The sequence below is a fragment of the Stegastes partitus genome, unplaced genomic scaffold, assembly GCF_000690725.1.
Source record: "Stegastes partitus isolate 25-593 unplaced genomic scaffold, Stegastes_partitus-1.0.2 Scaffold327, whole genome shotgun sequence".
Classification (NCBI taxonomy): Eukaryota; Metazoa; Chordata; class Actinopteri; family Pomacentridae; genus Stegastes; species Stegastes partitus.
Window position 1 is genome coordinate 165,645 of NW_007578058.1, and position 20,196 is coordinate 185,840.

Below are 20,196 nucleotides of genomic sequence, written 5' to 3' on the forward strand. Positions count from 1 at the left end.
CTTGAAATATGAAAATCATCAGATTTACTCATCATAGAAAATGTGCTCTTGCTTTGCGTTGATGACGGGTTTGTTTTGGATGTACAACACAAGACTTTTTTTTTTGTTGTTTTTGTTCAAAATTACCACTTTTCTTCTTTTTTTTTTTCCTACTTTTTGTGGTCTTGCTCAGTTGCACTTTATGTTGGGAGCTGAATTATGTGTTTGTTGTATGCTTGCTATAATGTGTGTGTTAGTTATGTTCGTTTTGTTATGGCATGTGAAGTTTGGTTGAGTACGTACGCCGTAAGACTGACCCATCACCGTATCAGCAGATCCTCAGAGACAAACACAGACCACTATGAGGGCACAAATATAGTCACACAACAAACTCATAATCTTGTGTGTGGACCTATTCCGAAACATGAGCGTGTGTCTTGGTTTGAGCTGTTCGTGTTGTGTTGTTCACAACATGCCTGTGGCTTTTTACTTTTAGGAGCTCCAGCGTTCAGTAGACAACAAACAAGGGAAGCGACTCCGCAGGAGAGATGGAAGCGAGTCAGTGAGAATTAGAGCAAGTTTGGGAGAAAACTTCACCACAAAATGACATTTCACTTATTCACTCACGTCTCACATTGTCACAACGAAACTGAAGTTTGCTGGATGGTGTTTTTTTTTGTTTGTTTTTTTTACGCTCCAAAAATGTCTGAAAGTAGTTTGTGCGGCACATTTTGGTTCCTAATTTCTCTTCCGTGACAAAGATCTGGTCGTTCATGTTGGAAGAAAAGTGCAAAATAGTTGCATGAGCTGCAAGAAGAAATGTCATCGGGTATTTGCTTTCTCTTGAGCTAAAAACAAAAAAAAAGCAGTTTTTATAAGCTTCTCAGTCGGCCTCAAGATGGAGGCTCAGTTGAATGTTGAGGTTTTAGTGTCTAGATGATGCGTTTTTATTTTATAGACTATTCCTTCAACGTTGGCTTATTACACCGAGCTATAGGATTGTCTATCGTTAGTAATATTTTGCAATATTCAGTGCGTGGTTCAATTAGCAGCACAAACACACAGAGAGGGTGGGGGGGGGAGTTTTGGGAATCATGCGGCAGCCTGGGAATGATTGTCAGGATTTATTCAAGCCCGGCCTCTCCCTGAGAGGCTGAGCTGAGCATGTCTTTTCTTTAGTTTATGTATGTGCATATGTATTGGCATCTGTGTTCATTTGTGTTTTGTGCACATGCACGCCATCCCCCTCCGTCCACGTCGCCACGTCTCGCCGTCACACATAAACGTGGTCTGACGGCAGCATGTGTGGGCTGGACCCTCTTCGACAAGGCCCGGACTGCTTTTCTTCTCAAATGTCCATGAGAAGTGTTGCCACGCAGAGCAGAGACCTGGGAACGTGCACGGTTAATTAACGGCTGCCATGGGAACCTGAGAGAGGAGGGATGTGTGTGCTCAAAGCAGAAGTTTGTGTGAGAACAATCAGTTTATGCTGTCATCATCGAATGCACAGCATCAGATAAAAGCCAAGTGTTGACTCTTCCCACCTGTCCTCTGCTTCACTCTGTGTACGTCCGTCTGCTGCCCATAAAGCTGTCTTCTTTAGAGGAACCTGTCGTCGGTCGCACAGCTACAAGTGCTAATTTTACTGTCCTGATTATGTCCTGTAATTCATCCTTGGTTAATCAGACCCCAGTGTGTTTCCTGCTGTGAACTTCATGTTCACGGTGAAAAGGGCTCCAGTTGTTTACCCAAAATATCTTTTGACCCTTTCTCACAGTCGGGGGGAGGGCTGCGCTAACGAACCTTTGCTTTGGAGAACGCAGACAAGATGTCACAATTTAAAGAAATCTGACTCCTGTTTGCCGTCTGTTTATTGTTTTGTTTTTATGCCTTTTTTTTTTTTTTTTTCATTATTACTATCGGGACTCTTTGCTGTTTCCCTGTGGCCTGGTTACGGCATTTGTGCCTCTTTGGAGCGAGCTGAGAGCTTCGTTTGAGCCCAGTTATGTCAACATGAAAAGGCCCTCAACACAAAGACCTCAAGAATCTGTACACTTAACTTTTAGTGATTGCAGGAGCTGTTTGTTTCATGCAGAGGAGGGCGAGACAGCGAATACACAGAGACCCAGAGAGGTCAGACCAGAGTTCATGCTGAGGTTTACTAGTCTGTTGACTCTGTGCACGCCAGCACTTCTCATTAAGGAGCCTCAGAGACAGACGGCACAGCTGGTCCATTCATGCTCCAGAGCTGGACAAGTCATTAGAGCACATTTTATTGTTAAAGGAGCAAGAATCCATCATGGAAACCATCCTGCTTTACTAACTTAAATTATCGAGCTGATGGAGAACATGTTTCCCTCAACATCTGTATGATTTGTATTTTTAATAGCCGTTTAGCCTTCTCGGCTGTTTCAACTAGACATGTGGTGCTGTGTCAGCTGCGGTATCCTGCATTTGTTGACAGAGCAGTTCAGACTGGTGGCCGCTCTCTCTTTCTGTATCTCACTGGGGCTCTGATAAGAGACGCAGCAGAGGAGAGAGTGCCGCCGGCTGATGTTGGCTAGAAGGGGTGACGTGAGGGGACGAGGCTCTGGCCGTGGCTGACCTCCTGTCCTGTGGTCGCTCTGGCAGGCCATCCACAAGTGTCACTTTCCCATCATCATCATCATTAACAGACATGAGACACAGTGAGGGCTTTTTTCTTTATTTATTTGCTTTTTGTTTTGTTTTGTTCAGTTTTGCTCCTCTGCCTTTTCTCCCACAGCTTCAGAAAAGAGAACTATCACCTGACGCTGCAGTTTCTTTCAGCTCCACAGAGCTTTGGAGCATATTTCAGCTTGATTTGGTTGTCTGGTCTTCAGCTTCGACTGTTTTGCTTGGCTCCGGCCCGCTTGCACAGCACCGAACAACTGACAGCTAGCTGGTGAACATAGTGGAACATCTGACGATTGAAGAGCCAAGAGTTTTTCTCTGGTTTCAAAAACAGAGCGAAAAAATATGTGACATGAATCATGACTGTTATCAATAACGGCTAGTGTTGTGCTGAATGTCAGCTTTAAAGCGGGTAATACGTCAGAGCTGCGGTTGCACCGTCGTTCCTCTAACTCTGAGAATTAAACTGAAAGTTAGAAGCCAGTTTCTCCTTCTTACCTTTTCCTCCTGTGCTACTTCTTCGTACCTCTCCGTCATATTTCCACGCAGCACTCCGGTATGTCAGGTATTGAGTAACAGCAGCGTGCCTGTGGTTCAGCGCTGCAGCTCAGCTACAGTATGTTCACTATGACTACGACAGAAACTCTATCAGACGGATGAGTGCAGGTCACATCAGGTCAGACGGGTCATTTACATATCATGTCCGTGTCGTGTGAAGCATCATTTGCACACTTTTTCCAGAGTGTCTATATTTTTCCTGCTTTATTGCTTCCATTAGGAGATGTCATCCCAAAATGTAAATCCATGTCACAAATTTCCACCCCTCTGACTCAACGCGAGTCAGATCCTATTCAGTGCACTGCAGAAATGTGAGGTCAGTTATCAGTCTCGGTATGTGATGGGAGCGTGCCGTCCAGTGCTGAGATCACCCGCAAAGAAACCCGGTTAAAGGTATGAAATGTATAAAAGTCAGCAAGTCTGCTTTCGTAGACACAACTATTCCCCTGAAACTGTGTGGTGTGGCCTTGATGCAATATTTCTGAACTGCCGCGGCTCCATTCCTGCGCCTGAGCATTTTAATATTTCTCGTCTCTTCTGTTTTACGATGATAGCGTGTGTGTTTTAACGACACAGTCGCTGAGTAATTTGGCTCTTAAATGACCTGCCTGGTTAAATATAAGAGGTTAAATTAAAGCAAACACATGCACGCAGATAACAAGTGTTCCTTCAGCTGTGTCACACTGCCCTGATAACAGGAAAAGATGGATGAGAAGGTCTTGACATTGAAAAGAGGTCAAGAAGTTGATTAAATGAAAAGAGAGAACACAGGAGAGGCTTTTGTTGCTGTTCTGATTGGCTGTAAACGTGTCCCAGCTACGATTTCTTTTTTTTTTTTCTGGCCTCCTCCGTGTTTGCACCGTCTGAGTGTAATTCAATGCAACATGAGCGCCACTTAGCTTTATCCTCGGGAGGAATATGCATCTGCTGCGTTAACAAATTGCTCAAAGCTGCCTCGTCATGCAGAGCCTGGATGTGGGCTCGTACATTTCTGGTCGGCACTGCTTGTTGTTAAGAGATGCTGGTTCAAAGGCTGCACTGGAAACACGTCCCCCTTTGTCACTTTAAAACTGCTGCGCTTACTATGTAAAGTTTCTACATTATGCTGTTGTGGGGTGCTGTATGACTGGAATACTAATCTGTGCATTACCCAGATACAGACAGAGATGGTGGAAGGTCTGTGTGTGTTTTCATGAGGGCAGCAATCAGTCGATCTGGTCGTACCAGTCCTCTGTAACAATCTCCTGCTTTCTCTTTCTCCCACTCCATGATATAACTCTCCCAGATGTTGCACGATAGAGCTCAAAGCATTCTTAGAAGGACACACGAATGTGGACACACACAACTGTAGTGATTTACTGCACAAACGTGATAGCGATCTTATCTCTTACTTCTCTCCGTCTCACTCGATGTCTCTCCCTCCCTCGGTCTTTCGCCCATCCCGCTTACAATAAATCTGCTCCGTTCTGTGAGGTTTTTATTGGTTTTCACTGCACTTATTCCTGCCTCGGTCATTAAAGCCGATGATTTAGTGTGGGTGTGTTGGGCCCGACAAACGGTAAAACACAGGACTCCGTGTGCAGTTGGTCGCCCCGGGACAAAGGGGGAAAGTTGAGGCCGAGGTTCGGGGACCACAGTCCAGCTGAGTGCATGATGCTGAAATAATTTTAGGTTGTTGGTCCTTCGCTGTGATGTGAGACGAGGATTCTCTGGTGGGCAGTTGATATCGTGTAATTATGATATTTTATACTGGTATCATGTAATTACTGAATGACTTAATCAGCCATAAAAGTCAAGCCAAACCTTGTGTGCATTTCTTTTTTTGTTTTTTTAAAGATCCCAGTGGCTCTGAAAACAATCCTTTCTTTTTGTATTTAGAAATGAATACTTTTTGCAGGAGTGAAATTTTCTGCTTTTGAGATGTCAGTGAAGGAGATAAGAGAGATAAAGAGATTTATACGGACCAGAAAAAGCAAGTATGGACACAGTCACATCCAGCGAGGCGTGTGTCACAGCGAGACGAGTCAGATCCACAGAGACACCAGAGACAGACGCAGTGATAAACGCTGTTAGCTGACTGATAGCAGGACTGAAAGACACCACGGAGTCAAAACACGTGTGAATGAGGATCTCTGAAAAGAGCTCTGTTGAACACCTCAAGAATGTTTTTGTAGCTCCGAGTCGAGCAGGAAAGGGGGGAGAAAAAAAGAGAAAAAGGTCTGAAGAAGTTGTTTTAGGGTTTATATTTCTCTCTTTATTTTTCTCGTTCCCTCTCTTGAGCTGACCCTCTCACTCATCTGCACTCACGTACTCAGGCCTGCAGGAAAAACAAATATTAAACAGTAATGTTTTGTGTCCGTAAATTACTGGGTTTTATGGTTCTAGCATTTCCAATAATTCTGTCTTGGCTGTCCATGAAGGAAAGTCTCATACACGCGCTCGGTCGTATACAACGGGGCAAGTATGTTTTCAAAGGTCTGGATCGTCCATTATGAGCTTTGGCGCAAAGTCAACAACTCTGAGCAGCGATTGGCAAAAATATTCATCAGCAAGAGTCCAGGTCGTGTTGTGTCACAGCTAGGTTGCAGCATCTTCCAAAACCTTGGTTGGATTTTAAGCTCCAGAATGTCCGTCTGAGTCCGACCACAGTCTGTTTAGCTGGACAATATTTTAACAAGGCAGTAAGTCATTCATCGGGCCTGTTACTGGCGGATTGTGTTTTTATAATAGACTTTACTGAGAGTTTGGGGGTGTGTAGGTTAGAACAGCAACAGTTTGGACTTGTGGTTTTTCCACAGTAGGAAAAATAGATTAGAGCGAACCTAACCCTGACATCATCTCCAATTTGTTCCCTTTTCGAAATCAAGAGCGAAGGTCTGATCATTGCTTCTAAGTTATGGCTCTGGTATGCAGAATAATTGCTGTGCAGTACATGATATCCGAGGCTGATTTAGAGCGCACCGTTTCGTTTTTATGGTTTATTTTTGAATTTAAGGGGATTTACTTTATAAGGAGTATTTCTAACGTGGACACTGATACAGGTTATGAGCAATTCACATTCTGAATTATGATGCTGATATATATATCGTAAATAGTGCCTTTTCACTTGGTCTTGTTATAGTTGTATTCATTCCACATTGCTTGAGTTTTCCATTAGATCTACAGATGGGATTTCCCACCTTGTTTAATGTCATTTTCTAATACAAAATTCCAGTCTTTGCCTTTGCTTACACGTGAAAGAGAAAGACCACCAATGAAACACGTAGCCTAAATAGACAGATATTTGTTAATAGCCGTGATTTGCATGCAAAGAAAGGAGGAAGGCCTTTTAGAGCTTCTATTTTGCCAAAAGCATATTTCTTCAGACGACCATGCTTTTCCTCACTGCTTCCTTAACGTGTGCACCTCTGTCTGCGGTTAGTTCTGAAAACGCGACCATGACAAGAGCCGGACTTTCCTGAGGTGACGTAACCGGTCGTCGCGGTCGTGACCCTCACCCTGCCGCTCTCTGTCTTCTGCACCACGTCTTCTTCCCAGCTCGCTCCTCGGCTACCGATCGGTTCCCAGGCCCCCAGCGACAGGTCATTTAATGGTCATCTAGCCTGCGCCTTGATGCTGAACCTGGAGGTTAACGCGGAACGCATCTCTTCCGGGCTCCACAGCCGGCGTGGCCACCAGCGCTCTGCATGTAGACACAAATCACAGACAGCAGCGACGCAAACACAAACTCATGTATGACAGGATGCAGACTATTCGTTTGTCTTACTTTTGTAAGTGCATTTAATGTGTATTTGCATGTATGTTTCACATTAACTATTTCACACTTCTACTTCCCTCTCCGTTTGTGTTTCCTGACTTCCTCATGCCCACCCACGTCCCCCAGCCAGCCCACTCCCACTGAGTCCTGCCGGTTTATGACCGGTGACCTGGCTGCTCTGTAACTCTGGACCAGGTTGCAACGCATTTAAAGGTCTGAGTGGGGTGCTGACGTAAGCGTGTGTTTTTTTGGAAACTGACCTCAATGTCTCGTATTTATCTTCGATAAGTCGAGCTGTCCATGTCCAATAGTTCTGTGTAAATATCTGCTCAACCACTTGAAGCTCTGGTTTTCTCTCCCTGAGTCTCCACTTGTAAAAATAAAGATCTGGGTTTTCATTTTTCTTGTCAGCATTATGTAAAACAGATGCACTGTCCATCATGCGGTCAGACAGCACTCCGTGTTAAGCTGTCTTGAGATGTGTTTAAGTGTCTATTATATTGCAAGAGGCTGTTTTTCTATACATGTTTGCAAAGATCAGACATGTTGCTGACGCAGCTCCAGTCGTCCTGTTGCGGGCTCATTGTTTGGCCCTGCAGAGGGATTAGCTGAGAGATGTGCGGCCCTGATTGGGGGTTTTTGTGTCAGTGTGAAGATGGAGTTGTACTGACGACAAGCTGGAATGGTAATAAAGTGTTATTCTGTTTCTCGAGGACAGGAGGGAAATCTCTATGGAAGCTGTTGCATTTTTTTCCGTGTGGCAGCTCCGCGTGTGGAGCTGGGACTCGGGGGTGTTCGAGGGGTCACCACAGACCTGTTCACATAGGAATCAGTGGGTTTAATTAAATCCTGAGCATGCATGTGTGCATCTGTGCCACTGCATGTGCTTGTGTGTGTGCTGGTTGTCAGGGGCCAGAGGATGGGGCCCAACGAAGCGAGGAGAAAGGGGAGAGCAGGCGCTTGGCAGCCCATCTGAGAGCCTCGTCGCTGGGGCTCAGACACGGCCACAGTTGGCCCCTCCGCTGACAATCCTGGCTTTTCTTCCCCTCTCAGGAACGCAGAGCGTCAACTCTAATTCCCTTCTAATGAACTGGCTACTGGAGGTAGCGAGGCCGGCAGACCCAGCACACTTATTAAACACACAGTGTGGAAACAACACACGCACTCAGTGGAAAAAGTATGTTGCACTTTGGTACATTTCAGCTCTCAGCGGGGCGACTGAGCAGCTCGACTCAAAGGGCTGCTGAGGTTCCTTGAACTCATCGTGTCTTAGACGCTGAGTTCAGTAACACCCCACGCAGAGCCTAAAGACCACAGAAGCACCTATAGTATGCTTCTCAGTGTGCACTTCTTTCTTCATTATCACAGGAATTCGAGCCACAGAGCTGAGATACTACAAGTAATAAGTTCTGAGGGTATTTCTCATTTCTTCTGTTTCAATAAGGCTTTTGTTTTATGCGTCTGTTCAAATAAGATTTTCATCCAAAGTTTTGGATTCAACATAGATTTAAAATGACAAACCTGTGAATGCTTAATTGGTGCAACGAGGAATGTTTGCACACAAAATACGACATATTTTCTACACAGATTTGGAAATTCAGATGCAACTTTGGAAACAGAATCTTTTGTTTTTTGTGACTGTTTTTATCTAGATGGATAGAAGAGGCCCAGATATTTAGCGCTCAGGAAAGCTGATGTTGCTAGACTGCATTGACAATAGATGAAAGGTAGAAACAGGACTAGGAACAGCTACCTCACGTCTAAAACCACCCAAGACATGGAGCTTTATGTAGGCGGTCGAAGGTCTGAGCTGAAATTTTGGTCTCTTCTTGTGGGAGTGAAATCTTGGTGGACGGTGTTACGTGAGGACACTTGAATGTATTTCAGTATAACTGTGACGTAACAGAGCCGGTAGACGCTGGACTCACTGTGACTCTCTAACTTCTGTGCTACAGCCTGAAACATTTGCAAACACGTCGGCCTGATTGCTGTATAAACTTCTGGGTTTACAAAGGTGACAAAGTTCATCAGCGGTGATGTGCTGTTTATTTGCCTACTTCTGGAACACTTGGGTCCTTTCTGCTGGATTGTGGTGCAACGGTTTGAAAGCGATCGTCAGTGCCAAACCGATTGTTGACTGTTTAGGTGATCTTTTCCATGATTATCCATAATTTTCGCTCAAATATCCCCAGTGGAAAGGATTTTTCTTTTTTCTATTTGACATAATTACAGAACCCTAGAAACCGACCACAGATTTACCATCCTGGAGACAGTTTTACGGTTCCTATGTTGTTCGGTTGTTAATATCGGTGGATTATTCTGCTCCAGTCCTTCCATTGTCGAGCTACTGGAAGCACCCATGGGCCCGCAGCGTAACTGTGCATAAAACCATTAGCTGTGTCTAACTCCTTTAATAACACTGAAACAGAAAGAGTGTGTTCGGAAGGCTCTTCATGAGAATGGATGGATGACCTGCTGCTCGTAGGAGAACTGTCTTCGTCAGATTATAAAAGTCAGTGTGCTTTAAATGGTCATACTTTAAAATGAGTTACAGTCAATTGTTCATCAGACCACAGATTTTTGCAGATTAAACTGAAACCACAGCACAGTACGTTATTTATCCAGCCACTTTTTGTGTGTTCGTGCAGAGGAGGCATGAAATCGTATTTTTTTAAAAATGAGAGGAATGTTTTTGCTTGATTTATGGTTACAGTTAAACTGAAGCTCATAGTATTGGTCACTTCCTTTACCGCCAAACTAGTGATGTGACTCCAGGGATGGAAACGCTGTTCTTTCAGTTGGCCTCCGTTTGGGTCTAAACAGCTATTATTGCTGTTTGTGCAGGATGAATCCTCATGACCTCCGAGAACAAACCTGCTGAACTAATGACACTCGTCTTAGCTGTGCTTTTTTATGTTAGCGTGTAAAAAAAAAAAGCTAAACTGAGCTCATCATGCAGGTGAACCTGCTCGACATCAGCAGGTTATTGTCACAGTAAGCTGTCAGCATGCTGATGTTTGACTTTTCCACTTTTCCAAAATGACGCGAGGTTAGTTAATAAACAAAGTATAACAGTTGTCAGATAAAATGAATGGACGATAAGCGACTCATAACTCATCTCGTCAGCCAACAGACGTCAGTGAACATTTTCTATTCAAACGAACACAATTCAATTAATCCCATTTTTAGTCAGTTAATTTTTATTACACGTTTTTTTGTCAGCTGGTCCCTCCAGCAGCCTACAAGCTGGAAGATGGGCGTCACTGCTGTTGACTCTTACTATTGTTGTGCCTAATAAGAAATCACACACACAGCCAAGAAGCTATAAAACATGCAGAGTAAATATAGCCTCCACATTCATCCGCACTGTGTCTGTCATCACTTTAGATATTCCAAGAAAAACCCTGTGATGAATATTTGTGTCAGCCACAGCTTAAATAAATTATGTCAGTGGGATTATGGACTTCTGGTGTCAGATTGTGAACCTTACAACATCTTAGCTACTCTTATTTTAAGTCACTGAATTGCCCCAGAGGAGGCAACTGAATGTGAGCGTGGGGAAAGTTCGCCGACCTCGTGTTTAGTTTGGGACGATTCAGGTAACTTTAACTGTGAAGTCGGCTCAACAGCATTGCTGCATCCTGCTCCGTGTGTCTGCGTCGCCGTGTGATAACTCAAACATTATTTTATGGCCGTGGCTCCAGTTTCACCGTGAAACACTGAGTCACCGCTGACTGAGAGGAGCCGGACAGGCTGCAGGCCGACTGATAAAGTGAGTTCATAGTTGGTCAGACCCTTGGCCCTCAGAGATAGTGCAGCTCGCCCACCACGCTGACCGAGACGACAGGACCAGCAGCTGATAAAGAAGGCAGGAGCAGCGTGGGCGATGGAGAGAAAACCAGCCAAATGGTGAATAAAACCCTGTGGGGACTGTTCACCGCTGCCAATCTGTGTAAGATTTGCAGCTGAAAAGTGATCTATCTCATTCTGAAAAGTGAGCTTTTAAAAAAAAAAACAAAAAAAACACATTTTTTTTTAAGACCAGAATTTATCGTTTCTCTGATATGATTTCAGCATCCAGTCGCTTGATGTTGCTGTTTCATATTGAGAAACTAACATGTCATCTGTTCTGGAATTAAATTAATGCCTCTGTAGTAAATCAAATAAAATAGTGTCCGGGTTCTAACGATGATAAAGTCTACATGGTTGTGATGGTTTTTTTGTTAGCTTTTTACTGGAATTTGCCTGAATCTGCTTCATTTGTATTATCCAGATTTGCCTCAAATGTTCACAACAAACCTCAGTTCAGATGAAGGATGTCTCCTCCAGGACGGACCAGTGTACAGTAGTTCTCATATATCCATACTAGACAGGAATGGATATATTACAAAATATGGAGGAGACGGAAAGTCTTGTCCTCTGTGCACCTTAGAGGAGCAATTCAGTGATTCTGTGTAAGACTAAACTCTTGAAGCCGGCATGCAGACAACCAGCTGCTTTGTTTTGGCCTCATATTTCTCAAAGACTCCACTCTTTCTTGTTCTTTCTGGCGAGCTCCTGCCTGTCATCTGGAGCTTATTGTGCTGTCTGGTGTTTTTAGTAGTAAGGCCCAGCTGAAGGCCGTGATCTCATAGGACAGAGAAAGGTCCCTTTGACTGATACTGATCTGGTCATAGCTGCTGTAGCTCAGCCCAGAACCTTATACCTCCACACGCTGCTTCCATTAGCTGCAGCTATACTGTATATATTACACTACTGTGTGTCTGATGCTATCAGTGTGCCTATATGTGCTCACACAGGAGCAGACTGGTTGGCAGACGTCGGCATGGTTGCATTTTCATATTTTGCAGGTACTTCCAGTTCAAGAGAATGTAGAGTATGTCCTCATAATGCAGTATTTGTGTACCTGAATGTGTCTCTGGAAGGATTTTTATGCATAATTTCATTGCAGTGCCTCCTCTTATTGTCCGTTTTTGCTCAGTTGAACTCTGTCAACTCTCAGGTTTCTGTAATAACTCCCCAATTCAAACTCACACACAGCATTTCTGCACTCGTCTGTCATCCACATGTCCATTTGTCTGGCCCTCCATTAGTCAGTTATTCCAGTGATTTACACTATCTCCCGCGCTATCAAACGACGGCACATTCTCATAATCATATTAATATACCTGCGTTGATTCGGGCTCGTACGCAGATGCACACCAGAGTAATAAAGCCGTCGTATCTGCCAGTGCTGAAGGCTGCTGTCATGTGCAGAAGGTCATTTTTGTGATGTTCGCTCGGGTCTGCGTGAGGCGATGGCAGACGAGACAGGAGGCGTGCTCTCTCTGCTGTGGAAGCTCTGATAGTAGCAGAGTCCCACTGACAGATTGAAGCCGAAGGGATTTTGCAGCATCAGGGCGGCTCGTTGCAGAGTGTCAGAGGAGTCGGAAAGGTGTTGAGACATTAGTGGGTGCAGAAAGGCCTGAGAGTGTGAGACTTGGATCAGGAGTAAAGTTTGCCTCCTTGTTATTCTTGTTGCCCTGTTACGTTATGGACTCTTGACCTGTTTATTTGTCTCACCTCCGATTTGTCTACAGTATTATTTGATGACTAATTAGCATGTGTGTGCGGTTAAGCCGGTTCCTGTCGCACACACCCAACACTGAAAAGGTCTCGTTTCCGGATTAGTGCGTTGAGCTGGATTCTGTAGTACACACACACACACACCTCTATTTACAGCTTCTCCTGAATGAGGCCTGGAATAGTTTTTCTTTTCATTCATAATCGGGGCATGTGATCAAGATCTGCATAACAAGCCGACTCCCACACTTAACCCCATAACAACAAGCTGCCATTAATGCACGCACACACACACGTTTAAGCTGCGTTATTAGCACATGTATGCATGCGTGCTTGTGCATCTAAGTGTGCACATGCATGCGTGTGTGTTCTCCTGTGTGGGAAAATGGGCTGTGTGTGAGGTGGAGCATGAAAACGACAGTAAACAGAGGCCACTATCAGTGATAAAGCTCCACTCATTATGTGGCTGTTTGACTTGTTGTACGTTTACTGTGAGAAAACCGGAGATAAGACCTGAGAGAGAGTGAAGGCAATTTGGAGGAATAATTGAGACTGGACGGAGTGTTTGACATTGAGGATGGAGTGAGTGGGACAGAGGGAATGGAGGTGTCTCGGGACTCCCTGTGGACGGACTCGGATGTTGGGAACAGAGTCGGCCTAACGAAGCGTGGCGGCCTCTCACCGAGAGGGAGGGAGGGGAGAGGAAGAGGAGAGGAGTCGCAGGTCGGACACAGTTTCTGATCAAAGATCGATCATTCGGGCGAAGTAAAGAGGATGAACAGCAGCCGGTTGAGCAGCAGAAACAGCACTCGAACACTTCAAGTCAGCTTTGACATGACACAAAAACTATTTGTTCAAGTTGTTCTGGAGACAGACTCCTAAATAGGAGGTGTGACCCTCCACATAGCAGCCAACAGCCCACACTTTGCACTTTTCATGCATTGTAAGACACACACTTCTCTCTTTGTGTAGTGTTTATGTTTAATTTTTACTACTACGTCCCTGTTTAATATGTTGTAGTTGTGTTTTTTGTTGGTGTCTATGTTTTCTGACCCTGCCCATGAAGATGATGTAATATTTTATTTTTTCTGGTTGACCTGGGAGGTTAGACTGATCTCTGTTTAAACTTTATGGAAAAATGCCTGGAACGAAATTACTCTTAAAAATGCAGAAGCAGACTCCAATGAAAACAATAATAAGATCCTTCAAACCTGAAAAAAGTCACAAACCACAGCCTCGATCAGGTTCTAGTCCACGACTAGTCCTGAACTCTTCCGGGTTTGTTTGTCAAAATGTGAAAACTTTATTGTATTTCCGTGACACACTCTTTCTACGCAGCACAAACCGTCGCGTGTCAACATGCACTGTCGCTTAAGATGCCCAAACTGAGTCTGTCATTATGTTGTCATACTCGGAGCATTACATCACCGCGTCAGTCTCAGTTGATGTGGCGTTTCCTCAGAATAGCATCATCATCATGAGCCAGCGACTGGAGCTGCTCTCCACTTCAGTCGGCCTATCTGGGCCTGTGATGTGAAGTGGTCAGCTCAGCCAGCACTCTGCCCCGGAAAAATAACACAACCATGTCAGTCATCGATGAAGAGAGGGAACCAAAGAGAGACTTTAGAACGGAAAATGAGGCAGAAGACAACAAGAGAGATTTGCTGGCTTTGCCTATGAAAGTATTTCCTGTTTGGTTTTATTACTCCATCCAGTTCCCTAATGAGTGAAAAGCTCGGTCAGCCTTCAATCCTCTTAATCATGGGAGTAGACAGGTGACTGTGGCCTGGGTTCGTGTTGAGGCAGAGCTGCCAGGTTTAGTCGATTAACTGATGAGCTGATCGGTAGAAAATTAATTCTTCCTTGTTTTACGTGATAATAAATCGAATGTTTTGGACCATTTGTTGGACATTTGAAGGTTCTGGTATTATTGGACTCTAGGAAACTGTGACCTTCTGACATTTTTTAGAATATTACAATAATCTGTAAGTCAAATGAATTATCAGCAAATCAATAAACAATTTTACCTCCTGGTCACCTTTAAATCTTTGTTTCTGTTCTATGAATCACTTTCTATTCCTCATGCTTTTTAATGACCTAATTAACGAGTTTGTTTTTCTTAATGGTGTAAGAATCTACACTGACTGTTTTTTTAAAGAGTGACTAAGATGAACTAGAAAGATCTGAGGCTCACCAGTGGTTCCACTTAGAGCAGAGGTGCCCAAATCCTGGTCCTGGAGAGCCCCTATCCAGCATGTTTTAGATGTTTCCCTCGTCCAACACACCTGATTCACATGATCAGGATGGCTATCAGGCTTCTGCAGAGCTTGATGATGAGCTGATGTGTGTTGGAAGAAGGAAACATCTACAACATGCTGGATAGGGGCTCTCCAGGACCAGGATTGGGGCTCTCCAGGACCAGGATTGGGCACCCCTGACTTAGAGCCTAAAACTGAGCGACTCCACCATCTAGTGTCAATGCAGCAGAACTTCAACCCATAAAAGTTTTCATTTTCCTCTCGTGTGTTTTTCCTTCAGGATGGCGATGCCGCTGTTTGATGAAGACACTGGTCTGCTCCTACTGGCCGGCACGGTAAGATAACGGTTGATAACTTTCCTTACACTGACAACACTGAGAAATGACGCAAACATGCATATCTTGTCCAAGTTGCTGTTAATGGATGCAGATTGTACTTCTTAGCTGATCGTAATCTTTTTGTGAACGGAAATGACCTTATTTTTTTCTCACCACTGAGACAGTCGTGCTGGATGGATGATTCAGTGTTTTTTCCTCTCGCACAGGGAGACACTGTGATCGACTGCTTTGAAGTTTCTTCCTCTGAGCCTTTACTCTCTCAAGGTAGAGCTGAGTTTGTTATCCCACTGTGGACACACTGCTGCATCCTCCCTCCTTCTGTCTGATTGCCTCTCTTTCTTTTTTTGCCTTTTACATTTCAAAGTGAGCCACTGTCTGACGGATCACTTGACGCGAGGGGTTGCAGTGGTACCCAAGCTGGCGCTGGACGTCATGTCCTGCGAGGTGATGCGAGTGCTTCAGCTGACCGACAGCTGCATCGTGCCGATCAGCTATCAGGTCCCTCGCAAGGTGTGTAGCCGCAAACACATCCAGCAAATCCGTAACACATAGAACTAATGTTCAAAATACCTCTATGACATCAAAAGAGTCCGGGGAGGCTTCCTTTGGAGGTTTTCTGAGCATGTCCACCTGAGAGGAGACCCGCTGGAGGAATTATTTTTCTCAGCTGGCCTGGGTACGCCTCGGGATTCTCCAGGAAGAGCTGGAAAGCGTTGCTGGGAAGAGGGGCGTCTGAAAACGACCTGCTTCATCTGCTGCCTCCGACCCCAGAGAAGAAAATGGATGGATGGAACTAATGTGCTTCTTTGCATTGCTGTTTTAGAGATAATGTATGAATGTATACCTGCTAATACTGATTTGTCTTCCAGCATTCAGGCCAGGAGTTTCATGAGGACCTTTACCCAGATACAGTAGGCACGACTCCAGCCATGTCTGCTGAGGAGTGGTGGCAGGGAGGAAACCAGCAGGTAACAGATCCGCTCTGGCATAATGTCCACCCTGCACGAACTCAGTCTCAGTTGGCTCTGTTTGTCTCTAGGTGGAGAAAGTCAGCCTCCATCCAGACAAGCAGCCCAAAACAAAGACTCCACCCGCAAAACCAACACCTGCCAAGAAGGAGCTGTCCAGTGACGGGAGCAAGGAGGTGAGAGACACGTCTGTAGATTTGTGGTATCAATCGATTCTTAAAACCACAAGGTTGGTGAAGACAGCCACCTTCTGTTCTCCAGGATCAGGCTCGGGGTTGCTCCACCTCCAGCAGTCCTCTCAGCACCCCCAGCAGCATCGCTGTCCCGTCCCGCTCGCCCTCCTCCACCTCCGGAAACTCCTCGGGCTTCATCCCCAGCCCCAGTCCCAGCCAGAGTGCCAAGGCCATCCAGAGCATGCTGGGTAGAAGCACACATCTTAAATCTCTTCATGTTGGTGTCATTTCAGAGGAACCTTTCCTCACAGACAGAGCAGTTCATTTAAGCTGATCTTTTGCCCAGGGCCGTCCTCCAAGTTCCGTCACATCCAGGGTGCCGTGATGCACCGCGACACTCACATCACCAACATCCGTGGCCTCAATCTGACCACACCGGGCGAGTGTGACGGCTTCTGTGTCAACCGGCAGCGAGTGGCCGTGCCCCTCGCCATCTCTGGAGGCCAGATTGCCGTATTTGAGGTAAAGCAGCAACTGGGAAATGCAGGGATGTTGATTCCTGAAGCTCGTCTTCGTGTTGAGTGCCTTTTCTTCCCCCATGTAGATGCTTTTGTATATGAGACGACTCGGTGCTGTCTGTAAGTGGTTTGCTTCCTCTCCTCAGCGCTCTCAGCCCGGCAGGCTACCAGACACAGCGCTGCCCACCATCCAGAACTCTGTTAATGTGGCTGACTTCTCTTGGGATCCCTTTGACACCTGCAGGCTGGCTGTCGGTGAGTAAATACATAAGCTGTGGATGTACGTGTCTAGTGTCCATCTAACACACCTGTCTCCCTCTCTGTCCGCCCCAGCTGGTGATGATGCTAAGATCCGGGTTTGGCAGGTACCAGAGGATGGACTGAAAGAGACTCTAACTGAGCCCGAGCTCATCTTACAGGGTAGGACAGATCAAACTGAAATCAGCTCAACAATTTACATCTCTAACTGTTGGAGCACAGACTTATGCCTGAGGCTGCACTCACTCATGTCACAAACTACGTACACGATACTGTATCATCAAACAGCTCCATCAGCCTGAGGAAATGCAAAAGTTATTGCCAAAAAAATCCCAAAACAGTAGTGAGAGAACACAAAAGTATTCAGAAAAACAGATGATGGCTAAACTAAAGTGGAGTTGATTGACAGCTGTTGTAACTCCTTGTAGGCCACACAGAGAAGATCTACTCCATTGAGTTCCACCCGCTGGCCAGTGGACTCCTGGTGTCCTCATCCTATGATCTCTCAGTCCGACTGTGGAGCCTGGAGAGCGGAGAACAGGTCAAGCTTCTCACTGGACACCAGGACCAGGTAGGTGACCAAGAACTTTGAGTGCAAGACTAAATACAGAAAAAAAAAGAAAAGAAATCAATGCTAAGTCTGTGTTTAAGACGGTTTCACTGAGCCCTGACGGAGCCACGTAATCTTAGACAAGCGTCCTTACAACATCCTTACAACATTTAATAAGCCTCTGAGTTTCTCCCTCCTTGTTCCGTCTGTGGTTCATGTTCAGGTGTTTGGAATGGCATGGAGCCCTGATGGGAAGCTCCTGGCCACAGTTTGCAAGGACGGGAAAGTTCGCATCTATGACCCTCGCAAGTCCACTGAGCCTGTGCAGGTACAAACAACACAAGAGACGAAAACAGAAGATTCGTCTTTTGGTTTGTGTTGTGAAAATGTCTTAACAACAACGTTTGTTCAGCTCTGAGTCACGAACGTGAATGAACCTGTAAAAATTCTGCTCTGTATTAATGCACTAAACAGCAGAATCCTCTTATATTAAACCTTTTACTTTGACTCATTGTTTAATTGTGTGTCGCCGCTTTGTAAACGCAATAAGCTTCTTACATCAGTGATTAGATGAAACGCACTATGACTGAAAACTAATCTTTTTGTTTCCTTTGCTCAACTCTCACCCACCGCTCTCTGTGTTCAGGAGGGTCCGGGTCCGGACGGCCACCGGGGGGCTCGGGTGGTCTGGGTGTGTGATGGCAAGTACCTGCTGGTGTCGGGATTTGACAGGTACCGGATATCATGAAGAATCTGTTTTTGTTGAGTCTCGTGACTTTAACTGATCACGGACTCCTATTTAACATAGAAGCAGACTTTTAATTGGTGCAACATGTATAGCCTCTTTTGAATTTTAGTCACCTGAGGTTCTGATCCGTCTTGTCCTCCTGCAGTCGCAGTGAGAGAGTCCTGTACCTGTACTCTGCTGACTGTCTGTCCTCTGGGGCCACAGCCAGCACACCTGTGAACGTCTCCCCCTCCACGCTCATCCCCTTCTACGACCCGGACACCGGCGTCGTCATCCTCACCGGAAAAGTGAGCACACAAATGTTTTGTAACTGTGAGAATTTGTGCTGCCGATGTTGTACAAGTTGTACTGAAAGAGTGCGTTGCGTCCTTTTTTCAGGGCGACACCAGAGTGCACATTTATGAGCTGACCCCTGAAGAGCCGTACTTTATTGAATGCAGCAGTTTTAACTCTCCTGAGCCTCATAAGGTAGCAGGACTCCTACAGACACTAACATGCTTCAGGAATGGGAAGTTTATATGCCTTCAGATTTGAAAACTTGAAGATACTGTATCCTGTTTTTTTCATGTCTGCAGGGTTTGGCCTTTCTGCCCAAGACAGAGTGCAACGTTCGTGATGTGGAGATAGCTGTGGGTCTAATGCTAACCAAGACAACCATAGAGCCAGTGGCCTTCAAAGTGCCACGGGTCAAAGTGAGCCAACTACCCCACCATGTGGACAAATGGGAGCGCTGCATCCCCCCAATGGTTATTTCAGATAAACAGCTACGGCTTTATCCATGAAGTGTGTAAATCTGTCTGCCTTCTGTCTCCAGAAAGAGTTTTTCCAGGATGACGTATACTCAGACACAACGGTTTGGTGGGAACCAGCGCTGACTGCCTCCGCCTGGCTCTCAGGCTCCAACGGCCAACACAAAAAGATGAGCCTGAAGCCTAAAGACATGACACCAGGTGCAAGACACAGCAGAGTTGGAATATGTGCATACCATGTGTCCTTATCTATCGTAACTCCCACTCTAGATCAGGATTGTTGCCGCCGCAGTCTGCATGTCAGCACTGGAAACGTCCTGGTATGTTTCGATGCGTGATGCCAGGTGTGTGTTTCTTTCTTTCTCAGTGAGTGAGGCCCCCAAAGAGGCTCCAGTGAGGAAATACCTGCCCTCATCTGTTTACCTGGAGGAAAAGACAGATGAGCAGAAGAAGGAGGAGGTGAAGACAAGTTCAAATGCATGCAGTGCATCTCCACAGTCTGTCACAGACACAAGTCAAAGTCCTGCATGTCCAGCAGTTCCTGATGTTTGTTAACGCTGACTGTGTGTGTGTGTGGTCCAGCTGCTGAGCGCCATGGTGGCCAAGCTGGGGAACATGGACGACCCGCTGCCACAGGATTCCTTCGAGGGCGTCGACGAAGATGAGTGGGTGAGTTGCAGGAGGGGAGTGTTGAAGTAATGACGGTGCAGAAACTCTGCTGATGGACATCTTCTTCATTATTTACGCTCCACTTAACCCTCTGAACTCGAAGCTGTTTCTGGGCAGTTTTTACACATTTTTCACTGCAGTATAAAGTCCTGCACGTCTATGGAAACAGAACAACCATCGTAGGAGTAGAAGACCTCAAACATGGCTTCTGTATAGTGGCATGAATCCTAAATGAAGGAAAAACAAAAGTTGAATTACTTCTTTATTTATTTTTCACAAATCCCATATTTTTTCAAGTTGCCACAGGTCTTACCAACTCGGGGAAAAAACTAGGGTGACTCTCCATACTATAGATAATCCACTGCTTAAACTTTCAGTTTATTTCCATCCTTGTCTCCTCTCTGCTCTGTGGAAACACTTCATCTGAAAAACCTCTGAGTTTCTGTCATGTGACCTTTG

General features: G+C 45.4%; 1 protein-coding gene across 2 annotated transcripts in view; it reads left to right on the forward strand.

The window, feature by feature from the left end:
* The window catches only part of coro7 (coronin 7), a 104,485-nt gene that overhangs the window by 76,961 nt on the left and 7,328 nt on the right, over window positions 1-20,196 (forward strand). For both annotated transcript variants that reach the window (XM_008283777.1, XM_008283778.1), the window contains exons 10-27: window positions 15,047-15,101; window positions 15,311-15,368; window positions 15,469-15,614; window positions 15,974-16,072; window positions 16,144-16,248; window positions 16,334-16,493; window positions 16,592-16,767; window positions 16,910-17,018; window positions 17,097-17,183; window positions 17,450-17,592; window positions 17,795-17,899; window positions 18,218-18,303; window positions 18,465-18,606; window positions 18,698-18,787; window positions 18,895-19,011; window positions 19,134-19,269; window positions 19,436-19,527; window positions 19,651-19,737. In XM_008283777.1, coding sequence (XP_008281999.1) covers window positions 15,047-15,101; window positions 15,311-15,368; window positions 15,469-15,614; window positions 15,974-16,072; window positions 16,144-16,248; window positions 16,334-16,493; window positions 16,592-16,767; window positions 16,910-17,018; window positions 17,097-17,183; window positions 17,450-17,592; window positions 17,795-17,899; window positions 18,218-18,303; window positions 18,465-18,606; window positions 18,698-18,787; window positions 18,895-19,011; window positions 19,134-19,269; window positions 19,436-19,527; window positions 19,651-19,737 — 1,993 coding nt within the window. The remainder of the gene's footprint in view (window positions 1-15,046; window positions 15,102-15,310; window positions 15,369-15,468; window positions 15,615-15,973; window positions 16,073-16,143; window positions 16,249-16,333; window positions 16,494-16,591; window positions 16,768-16,909; window positions 17,019-17,096; window positions 17,184-17,449; window positions 17,593-17,794; window positions 17,900-18,217; window positions 18,304-18,464; window positions 18,607-18,697; window positions 18,788-18,894; window positions 19,012-19,133; window positions 19,270-19,435; window positions 19,528-19,650; window positions 19,738-20,196) is intronic.